This window comes from Argopecten irradians, chromosome 11 (assembly GCF_041381155.1).
Source record: "Argopecten irradians isolate NY chromosome 11, Ai_NY, whole genome shotgun sequence".
In the NCBI taxonomy this organism is placed as follows: domain Eukaryota; kingdom Metazoa; phylum Mollusca; class Bivalvia; order Pectinida; family Pectinidae; genus Argopecten; species Argopecten irradians.
In genome coordinates, this window is record NC_091144.1 from 16,548,403 (window position 1) to 16,560,886 (window position 12,484).

General features: G+C 33.9%; 1 protein-coding gene across 1 annotated transcript; it reads right to left on the reverse strand.

The window, feature by feature from the left end:
* Positions 1-5,084: 5,084 nt before the first annotated feature.
* On the reverse strand, positions 5,085-8,019 carry LOC138335732 (carbohydrate sulfotransferase 15-like). The gene is made up of 5 exons (XM_069284898.1): positions 7,862-8,019; positions 7,405-7,561; positions 6,928-7,063; positions 5,958-6,120; positions 5,085-5,296 (listed from the first exon to the last, which is right to left on the reverse strand). Exons 1-5 carry the CDS (start codon positions 7,980-7,982, stop codon positions 5,121-5,123), a joined length of 753 nt encoding a protein of 250 aa, XP_069140999.1. The 5' UTR covers positions 7,983-8,019; the 3' UTR covers positions 5,085-5,120.
* Positions 8,020-12,484: the final 4,465 nt, after the last annotated feature.

Below are 12,484 nucleotides of genomic sequence, written 5' to 3' on the forward strand. Positions count from 1 at the left end.
CGATATAAGACTTTACTATATACCTTTATTGTTAATTCGTAAGTATTGTTTTGTTAGTATAGTCACTTCAAATGCACACTTCATATTAGAAGTATACAAAAAATACTCCCTTGCTAAATTACCAACGATCAGAGTCAATATGGGTCGCTGAGATATGGTAATAAATATAAACCAATTTGTATGCTGCTCAATAGCTTAACGCTGTTTTACTGCCAACGAAATCAGTTTTTAGCTCACCTGGCCCGAAGGTCATGGCGCGGCGTCCGTCGTCCGCACGTCCGTCCGTCTGTCGTCAACATTTCCTTTAAATCGCTACTAGTCATAGAATTCTGCATGGATTGTGAATAAATTTGGCCACAAACATGTATAAAAATTTTGGCTCTGACCCCCCGGGGGCAGGAAGGGCGGGGCCCAATAGGGGAAACAGAGGTAAATCCTATAATTCGCTACTAGTCATAGAGTTCTGCATGGATTGTAACCAAATTTGGCCACAAACATCCTTGGGAGAAGGGGAATAGAACTTGTATAAATTTTGACTCTGACCACCGGGGGGCAGGAGGGGCGGGGCCCAATAGGGGAAATAGAGGTAAATCCAATAAATCGCTACTTGTCCTAGAGTTCTGCATGGAATGTAACCAAATTTGGCCACAAACATCCTTGGGGGAGGGAACAGAACTTGTATAAATTTTGGCTGCCGGGCAGGAGGGGGGAATGGAATAAGTAATTCATAAATCGCTACTATCATAGAGTTCTGCTTGGTTGTGACAAATTGGCCACAAACATCCTTGGGGGGAGGGGAACAGAACTTGTATAAATTTTGGCTCTGACTCCCGGGGGCAGGAGGGGCGGGGCCCAATAGGGGAAATAGAGGTAAATTCTATAAATCGCTACTAGTCATAGAGTTCTGCTTGGATTGTGACCAAATTTGGCCACAAACATCCTTGGGGGAAGGGGAACAGAACTTGTATAAATTTTGGCTCTGGCCCCCTTGGGGCAGGAGGGGTGGGGCCCAATAAAGTTAAAAAGTTAAAGCTTAAAGTAATTACATCTAACGGGTAAAGGAAAGCGACAAGATACGTCATACTGCATAAACATGTATCTTAATTTTTCAATTGTATTCAAAATGTTAGGATTACTGTGCGACAAAGAGTACAACGTATTAAAACATAGTTACATGTACTGTAAATCCTTTTGTTCCTTTTGTGTTATATTTCATGGAATGTACAGAATGTACCCATAACTTGTATAAGTGAGCTGTAGCCTGTTTACGTCAAGATTGTGGACCGCTGCCCGGTTTATATGTGATCATTTTTGGACAGTCACTTATAAACCAGTTGGTAAATCCTGAGCACAGTTTGAAGTGTCAAGGCATAAACAATTCCAGAAGAGTTTCAAAACACTTTTATAAGAAATATGTATCTTGAACAACATACAAATATCATCCATAGACAATATCGACAATATTCACAATTTCAAGCTTAATTCCATCTTTGAAAATAAACTTTTCAAAATGCATCCTGCACTGTTTTATCGATGTTAATATTACACACTGTCAATTCTTCTGCAACACAACATACACATGAGCGTGTTCCATGTTACACGTACATATATACAACATCTTGTGATCTTTGGCCATTTGGATTTCAAAATTTTTTCTATATTCACTCTGCATTATGTAAGCTCCTACCAGCTACGTCTGTTAGAATAGTTAGTATATTCCTGACACACTCTGTTTGGGGGTTAATCAGCTCTCACATGTTGCTTAGTTTACCAACATTCAAATAAATATTCTATATCGAATTTCTTGTATCATCATTATATTTTAAACACCTTTTTCCAATTTCTAAGATATCCCAAAATTTTATTCATGGCCCACTACGCTGATAGATCATGTTTTATAACATCCAGTTTATTGTAAATACTTTATTTTGGCAAGTTTCTTTCAGGTGAAGCAAAGCTGATGTTTGTTTTACCCAATCTATTTTTTTTCCATTTTGTATTTTCAGATATGCAAGAAAACACAAAATCGCACATTGTAAATCCCTTTCAGTTTCTGTAAACAATGTAGCAATAATCATGTAATCGTTTTTAAAGATGTTTTCCTGGTAGGGAAAGGCTATGTCCATCCTCGGGTGACATTTTAGAAATGAATATTATTCATTACAGAAGGGTGACTATGGGTATTTTAGGTAAACCAGGTTTATATGTGATGAATGCATTGGTATGGTTGACTGCACACACACATGAATGAAAATGTGCATGCTTTTCCTGTTACTGGTATGACACGTGATGAATGGAATAAAATGGATGAATGCACATTGTTGTTATTTTCAGCTTATGCTACCCACATGGTTTATAAATGATGAATGTTTTGTGTTGTAAGGTTTTATTAACACAAAATGAACTGTCTTGTAAGTAAGAGCACTCGGCTCTTACGGGCACCGTTGCTGTACCCTCTCAAACATATAGTACAGTTTGAGGCTTATCTCCTTAACATAAAACACTTACTATGCATTCAAACTCAGACACAAAAGAAATGTCTTGTGCATTCCAAACTTAACTTAAGGTAATATCAATTTCACATATCACAAGCCAAACACATATTTTACAAGTCGCACAAATCTATATTCCATGTATCGCAGTTGACCAAATTAAACCTGTTACATCGGGTTTTTTTTCACTAGTTTCATAAATATTGATGTACAAATGAATAACGGTAAGGTTTGGAATCGTGCTCTTGGTATTTTGAGATTGAACAAACGAAAATATGACTTAATTGGAAATACACAAATATTAATGACTCGACGATTTTGAGAGTAAACTAAACATGTACCTCTTTCGGCGTTCGACGGTCAAATAGACATTTCCATCAATTATGCTTATGTAAGAGTGATCATGAGCTATGAATATACGAGGGTCATCTCAAAATGATTTTGGTTTTCAGTGTCTTTAAAATTACTCTTCTTCAATGGTTGTCTACATCCACCTTTTAAGGATAATTCTTTGTGTGCGCGTATGTATTGCTCATTCGATTAGGCATGTGTTCCGTAATGATAGGATCTCCGGTTACAGATTACCCTTTTTTTAAATAATTACAATAAGAACATGAAAACAAAGAACACATTTATTTTATAAGTAAAGGAATATTATACGATTTGTAAATTGTTGTACTATTCTTTATCTTTTTCATGACTGGAAAATTATATTATATTTCAAATATTGTTCTATTAGTCATATAGACGTGAACTGGCAATATTACTAATACACAAGATATTGATCTCTGTGTAAAGACTTCCTATCCGGTTTATGTTCATCATATACACTGTACCATAGCTACGCATACAATGGCTTCATTGTTCCTCAAAAGCATGTCATGTTTGATAAGTTCAGTAGAACTTTTATAAGCCGAACTATATTGAGTCGAATATTTCTATGTGTGAAACAATTTCTTTGGTCCGGATTTTTTCGGCTATATACATGTGGTTCTAGTCATCTAATAACTATTAAGTCAAACTTTTTGAGTCGGATTATTCTCGTAGTCAAAGTAAATTGGACAGTCCACTCATAGTAACCAAACAGTTAATTACCATAATTGCTATTGTACACGGAGATTGACTTTTCATTTTCCCATTGCGTTAATGGACAGTTTATCCCATGTGTATATACTTGTCATATTCACGTGGTGTTGTAGGACCAATTTGAATCAGACATTTGTTTTCACGGTTGTGTAAACATTGATCAGCCATGATCTGGTCGCACTCTAGACGTGTGGTATTATGTACAGAACTCGTTTAATCTATCCTACACTTAACAGTTTTCCTGAATACCTGCCTTCAGTTCTCATATAAACGAAATATTCACACCAACACAATAATTGGATGACCCTGTTCGCTGAAGGCCATTAATTATATAGAACCCTTTCTTCTTCACAACCAACAAGGTCATTTTGATCATGTGAACAGTGCCTGTTTCTTGTCGCATAAATCGTACAAAGTGTTGAGATTTTATTTCTATGTATAGTATATATAAGTTGTCAAAATGTCTTTAAATAACAATTCGCCACGTTCAGTGCACAAAGACATGTAGCTTTTGCATGACAGAAAGATTAAAAAAACCTTTTAAAAACATATAAGCGATAACATCAACATACCCACACTGTATAGACCTAGTAGGTAGCTAATTCGACGGAGAAAGTGCGTCTGTTATTTTCTACAATTTATGAGTCGAACGTTTCTCGGCTGTTGCTTAAACTTTGACACATTGAGGTTTTGCTGTTCATCGATCTTTCATACTGAGAGTTTACTGTGTCAGTTAATGACGTTGAATTTATATCAATATCACGAACTTGGGCATCTCAGAACACCTCAGATCTATTCTGTCTATCTTTTTTCATATAAGTACATGTACGTACTTTATTACATTGTATCATATATTGCATCTCCAATCGCTTTATCAATACATTATCCATTATTCTGTATTGACAAACGAACTATTGAATGACAATATTAGGTATTAAGGTTATTATGTATTTACAATTGATGATTTATAAAACCAAAAGGCACATAGGGCATGTATCACTCACTTTGTTGTTATGTCAAGTCATTTTAAGATGACCCCCGCTAGAGTTCACATTTACAGCTCATTCTTACATCCGCTTAGTTGATGTAATTTTCTAATAAAACAAACTTGCTGGCTTAAGGCTGTGATGTCGTATTCAACATGTACAAGGGACGACAGAGATTTTTTGACAAACTGTGAGACAGAAGACAGTACTGTTGTTTTCAGAAAACTGGAATTCTTATTTCCCATGATACTTTTGAAATCGAAAGGAAATACCCAGTACTGATATCAACCTAATTAAAATGCCCGCTTTTTCAAAAGAATTGTTACAATTCCAGAGACTGCTTTGATGACAAATTGAATAAAGATTTTTTTCTTTATTCAATTTGTCATCAAAGCAAAATGTTGAATTTTTTTGTTTGTTTGTTTGTTTTTTTTTTTTTTAAATAATTATTTAATCTATAAACTTATTCATTGAAGTGTTTATTTCATGAAATGCAAAGAAATAGCACTCATGCCGAAAGGATATAGTACAGGCTTCAAAGACATTTCAATAACCATTATATCCTCCACAGATATTTTTCATCATTCAATAACGATGATAGTGCGTGATCAAACGGCTGGTAAAACTGCTCCAATAGCTGTCTAGTCTCATCCAGCATAGCACCTGCTTGTATCCCCGATGATCTCCGTCTATTGTAATGAGTTTCTCCTTCTTTCCCGTTATCAACTGCACCTACAAATACGACATAAATAATATCTGTCTGATTGATCAAAACGTGATGTGGAAACTTATTATTTCATTTTCAATATAGTAACAGTATATAAAGCCTAATTTTACAACATTTTCTTTTTTTTCTTATTTTAATTTCTGCTGTCTACAATGAATAACGCCGTGAAACATCACAGAATGATTTAATCTCGTTTTTACAAATCATGAAATGACGAAAATACGAATGTTGTGTATCTCCACGTGTTATCTTAACCAGGGTATCACCCAGTGTTGAAGTAATGGTTTGTTTTTGTCGGTATTTTCTTATTTACATACTAGTTTATTTTTCATAGTGAAGGAGAGTATTTTTACGTACCTACGATTAAAACAATGTTTAAAAATGTTGACTGACTACTTCCACATAAGATTAGTAATTAATTAGCAATGTAAGTCTTGAACATCATGCTAATCAACGAATGCATTAACAATTCACTATGTTTAAAGAAAACAAAATGTGTTCGACTTTGGGTGACGATTGTTTCAATCTGGATAAAATCATCTGTTCATGGCGTCACTTACTAGTTTGACGGTAAAATGGTTTCAGGCTACGGAGGCAAAAATGACATAAATCGATGAATGAATTAGGTTGACGGTGCTTTACTGATCCAGACTAAAAAATACTTACGTAGCCCTAAAAAATCAAAGATTTCAGAAGTGATCCCAGTTTGGTTCTTAGAGTAGTCATCTAAAGTTGTGATAAAGAATTGTTTTCTTGGAAAAACTGCCATCCAGTCTTCAAGGAACACGGCATACAGTCCTATAGTTAGTCGTAAATCTCCAAAGTATACCTGATAACAAAAGTATCATAGAGACACTCTCATATCTGATTCTTTCCTGCATTTTGTCCTTTATCACGACGGTTGACGATCGGAGCACAATTAATTTAAAGTGTTAACCATAACAAAGGCACAAACCATGTTAAGGTTACAGAAACAAGGAGAGTACATTCTTAAAAGAAATCAAGTGCTTCTACGCGAGTTTGAAAGGTTTTTTTCCAGACAAATCACAATTGTTTTATAAATATATAAAGCGATAAAATGGTCATATTATTTACAGCTGGTGAACCAAGTCGATTTTCTATATGTACTTAAAGTTGCATCGGGAAACCAAAAGCTGATATATACGGTTTGAAGTGTCATATCGCCAAAACTTAAAGGTGCTTCACCGCCGAACAATACTGAACAATAAATAATGTTAACCTTGTATATATGCATGTAAATAACTCAAAAATACATTTTTTGCTTCATACACAATACGTACTTCATTCCATATAGGATAAAGTGCCATGGCATTAATAAATGTTTTTTTATATTTTTATCTTATATTAAAATTAGAAGCTCAAACTTTTCAATGGTGGTAATGGTGTAAAGTAAACTTTTGTAACTGAAGAAAAGGCCCAATTCACCTGCTCCTGCTTTTGATAGAGAAAAATACCATTCACCGCCGGTGGAGCATCTTTAGAAACTTGAAACTTATAATAAGATACTAGAGGTAGGAAGGTGGCGTAAATGTGGGTCATAGAGATTTTGACGAAATTAAAATAATATTGAACTGCCACTCACCAGTCTAGAATTATCAACGACAAAATAGCCTACCTGGTATGCGCAATGACGTCGAGTGTGTTTCCTTAGACAATCATTGAATAAGCGAACGGAGCGGCTCGCCTTACTATGGAATATTTCCTTAGACTTTTTTTCCTTTGGATTCATAAATATGTAATCAGAATATAACCTGTAAGAAAGATGTGATAATGATATCCTGGAGTTTGCCTTAAAATATATTTTTTATACTAATGGCTAACAGTAATTTCGCACAACATCTAGTTGCTGTCTAGTGTTTTCTTTCATGTTCATTAGTTTTGTATTCATTTTATTTGGTTTTGAAATTGAAACGAACAAGAGCTTAATCTTATGCTTGTGGCTTTTAACATAGTGAACGATTTACAATGTACTAACATTAAACATGGAAAGTATATCTGATGAATTTACAAAATGATCCTTTCAACAGGAGATCAAAGCTATAATGATAAAGCTGAGAATGGTGTTAATATAAAGATATGGATGGCGTCCTACCTATCTACAGGATTCCTTAGTATAACCACTAACTTTACATCCGGCAGAATGTGTCGTACAAAATGAGCGTTGGTTAATGCCGGGTCCTCGTCGTTTTTATTCTCAGAGTACTGCCACCACCACGATAAATCCCAGAGTGTTGATGGGCTACCTTCACCTGGACATTACATAGCGGGATATGTATACCAGTTAAATACATTGTACATTACATTTATTTCTTTAATCGTTCTTGGATCGATAGTTACTGGTAGAACTATAGCGTTTTCGTTTTATCTGACATGTAGTGTTCTTGTTTATTGCATGCTCAAAGCATGTGTGAGGGAGGATTCATAGTGGACGGGAAATGTAAGGTATATTATTTGTTTTATAATTTAAGTAATATATATCTGATAGCCTGCAACATCGTGATGAAATATGAAACATAGTAATTTTTTTTCTCATTAGAAATATTACTTACCCGTGATGAATATCTTTCTCTGTGAGTCGTTAGAAGCATGTAACATTTGTGCTGCTAGGTCAAAATAGTCTATGTATTCTGTAAACGTATAAGGCTCATGTCCTGTAACATATGAAATCATTGCTCGCTAAATAAAAACATCAAAGTTAGTTTCATAATTGAATAATTGCACGCTTGTAATCATTGCAATATCACATATGCTTAACACTTAGGATCAGATATCGCATTCCAATTTACCCAGATACATCCCGTCGTTTCACTACTTCAATACTAACGGAATGAAAAGATGGGAAGTAATTCTGGGAGATCAGCATGCGATATCTTATTCTAAATAGTTGATACCTCGAGCTTATTATCACTTATATACTATAGAGATTTAGAGCAAATATATCATCAGATTTGCAAATATTAGAATTAATTTGAACTATCATTCTTCCCTTTGACTATGTTCTTGTTTACATGGCCGTGATAGACGGTCTAAATTTGCCCAACTCTTATTGGTTGATAACCATACATGATTGATGTGGTAATAGTACCTTAAATTATAAAACAAATAATATACCTTAAAAAGGTTTTAATCTTAATTCAGTTTATCGGCCTGTATCACCGACCTGAAATAATCCCGGTAAAATTTATTCAGTGTGGATATATTTTTAAAAAAAAAATCATATCTATATCTGATGATGTTTACACTGTACCACAAAGTAAGCATGACATTTGAAAACTCTATTTCAAGCTGAACCTAAAATATACTGAAACACATGTAAATGGATATAATTGATCCCAGGTGTTTACTAATGCTATGACACCGTATTATAGAATTTAATTGGCATCTGTCATCGATCTATTGTCTGCTATAGCTGCATTGCGGTGAGATAAATATTTCATCTCTTTTCAGTAGTTATGACATATATGAACACTATCGACATATTTTTCTTCTTATTGTCTTTGCAATGTTATAACGGTGAAATACTTCGTAAAATAATATAATGTAATTATTAAGTAATTATGTAAATTAACCTCGTTATAAGCTCTAATGGCTTCTGCAGGCGTATCCTTGTATACAGTCGAAATCCATTCAAGTAACATTAAAATAAGTAGGAGTAAATTTAGAGGGCGTATTGTGCCAGTGCTTGTTTAGGCGTGACTTAAATGAGTTCAGAGTCATTGCAGATACCACATTTTCATGTAGGCTGTTCCATGTATTCACAATTCTACTATTGAATTTGTTTTTGTGACATTTATTCTAGCAATATGAGTGGTGTTTATACAGTTGTTGTCAGATATCAATATGTAGATTAGGTGAGAAATAAAGCATTGTATGTTATACATCTCCGTTACTGTCATATACTACTAAATATAGGCAGCCATTAAGCGTATAAAGTAGCTGTTTAACAGAATACTTACGAATGCAATACTCCAATGTCAAGTCTACAATGAAATTCATATTTCTTCATCAACGAGCATACGATCTGTCATAAGTGAAATGTTTCTACCTCGGCAAAGGTCATTAAATTCAGGATCGAAATATTATATATAGTTACACATACGTAATACATTTATAGTTTAGATAATGTGCATGTCCACAATTCGACGTAAAATATTCCAAGTTTTCACTTCTCATTGGCATATCATTGACTTGTAAGTTTAAAATTTTGAATATTGTCCAGATCACATTTAATCGTTAAATATAAAGAGGCTGAATGTTTATATATGCCTAGATATAAAAGTATGACAGGAATCGCAAAAAAATAATAAAACAATAGACACCTGATATTGAATTCTATATGAAATACCACGCATCAATAAGTTTTGAAAAGGCATTCAATTTGTTTACTGGCTTGTTTAATTAAGTTAAGTAGCCCATCGACTGTCAGCGACATTTAAGGACAAAATTTACGATTAAAATCAATAATTGTAAAACTTTTTAAACCCAGTTTAAGGTAATACCAAGACAAGTATATTATAGAATGTCTATATTTTAGTCGAATTGTAGTTATTTTTATTTTTATTTTTTAACACATTGAACCATTTACAACCTTGAAATCGCCCGTCAAAATATTTCTCTGTGTTTTGACGGGCGATTACATGGTTGTAAAAGGTTCAATGTGTTTTTTAGGTAAAACAAAATAACAATCATATGAGAAATGAAAAAAGCGATGAAAAGATAACGTCATATTATAGGAAGATTAAAATCTTATAAAATACGCCAATTTCTTTTAGGCTCATAAAAATAAGAAAGCATGTCGGAGACATCGAGATAGACCACCTTTGTTGATAATGGCGTGTGATGGCTGATTGAAATAAAGGTCTTATATCGCTGCAAGGTAGATTCAAATATTTTTGTATGAAGTTGATTGTATTCAACCTATTAATGGTATTTAAACAATGAATAGCACATGTTTGGATTACAATATATATATAAATGTATAACGTAATATTTGTGATAACGCCAATATAAACACCCTTTTCCACATCAATATACTAATAGCTACATGTAAGAGCACAACATATTTTTTACTTTTACTTTTTTATGTATAGTGCTCATGTCTGACCACAGACGCACACATTTTGGAAAGATTTTATTATAGCTACACATACGTAATACATTTATAGTTTAGATATTGTGCAGGTCCAAAATTCGACGTTTTCACTACTCATCGGCATATCCTTTAAATTTTAAGTAGCGCGAAATTTGACTTGTTTAATTCAAAATTTTGAATATTGTCTGACCACAGACGCACACATTAATTATATTTTGGTTTTAAGAAAAAAAATTATTATAGATGTATTAGTAATATTCTAGTAAGTCAAGGCTGACAACTCGGTAACGTAACCTACGGCACCCCATACTGCCCTAAACATTTTTTGATGATTATAACTTTATAACTAAGCAGTTAGCTATATCAGTAGGAAATATTAAAACTATTACTTAACACTTATCTACACCGAGCCTACATGTACCGTACATTAGCGACTCAGACCCCCGTGACCACATGTGGTTCTTTCAACCCCGTATGCTAATTTGATTTTTGACCAGGACAACCTACTAGTTTGGGAAATCGTTAAAATTTGACGATGTTTCCTCGGATTTCTCCAGTTGTGTATAAGTGTTGGCATTGAATTATACGTTAAATTAAAGATAACCATTTTCGAATTACGGTTGTGTATAATTTGTAACATGTTAGTTGGAATAAATGTGCTTTTTAATCTCTTAAAGTAAAATGGGGTGGCGTAGGTCACGTGACCGAGTTGCCAACCCTATACATTCCCATATCGCACACATGACAAGCTTTCCTTAAATTGCATTAGTTGATATGGAAAATTTATGAAAAAAAGGCATGTGCCTTAAAAATCTGAATACCGTATAGTCATCTAACTGTAAAAAAATATCTGCATAGACGTATATCATAAATCTGCAAAACATTTGCAATTTCACTATGATATTTAGATTTGGCCATTTTCTGTGTTTTATTCATGCATGTGACTACAAAATACCCGATAGAAATAGCAAAATATCATGATTTTTGGCCAAAAATCATTACTATCACAATGGCAAAATAAATTTATTTTATAGGTCAATCCTGTAGATTTCCAATAATGCTACCTGAATCCGCGCCATAGATTTTGCTTCAAGTAAACCTAGCCATTCTGGTCAAGACGCACTTCCGGAGGAGTCCAAATTTGTAATCTCTAACTCATTTTAGTTATGCTAATTTATTTATTTATTTATTTATTTATTTATTTATTGCAAACTTGAAACTTCAATGACATCCTCCGTATTTGATGTACCCGATTTGACAATATGTTTAATTTCAATTTTATGCACTGATCAAAACAGGGGCTTCCCACTTAATAAAAATATGCCCCGGACCCAGAGTGTCCTACTATGCTACCTAGGACGTTAAACATAATAAACCAAACCAAATTAAACACGTAGATGTTTGTGTTAAACCTGGCATAAAATAAACAATGCTTACATTGGCAATGACGTTGTCTCGACCACCATTGGGGTTCCTTAGACATTCCTGGTAACACATCGGGATGCCTAGTAATGCGATGAAAGAGATCGGTACTGCCACATTTTGATTGGCAGATCAAGTATGGTAGACAGCGAAGCAACAACGAATTATTTGGTCTTCCCCCTTGAGGCCGAAAGGAATACGGTCGTTTTTATTTTCTGATAAACGACTGCAACGGCCTGTTATCCACGATTCTCTGCGGTTATTGTCGTTGCCATACCAACAAGGATTCTTAAATCTAGGAAGAAATACGGGAGGTCTCTTTAATTAAGATAAAAGTACTATTATTCGACAAAGGTTTGACGTTCCATAGTGACACAAAATGAAAATATTATATGTACATGTATATTTATGGTATGCCGATATTAGTCTCATAAATGACTTTTAAATAAATAATCCTAAATATTTGAACATGTCTGAACTGTTATAACCCACTCTGAAAAATATTATTGGTACAATTATCAACGCACTTATGTTACATGTATGAAACAACTCTCATTACTTGACTACTGTGTAAAATAGAAACATCGACAAATAGTGATTAAGATATAAGTAATATTATCGAACACGGTACTTTAATACTCTTTCTTTTTTCTTTGTT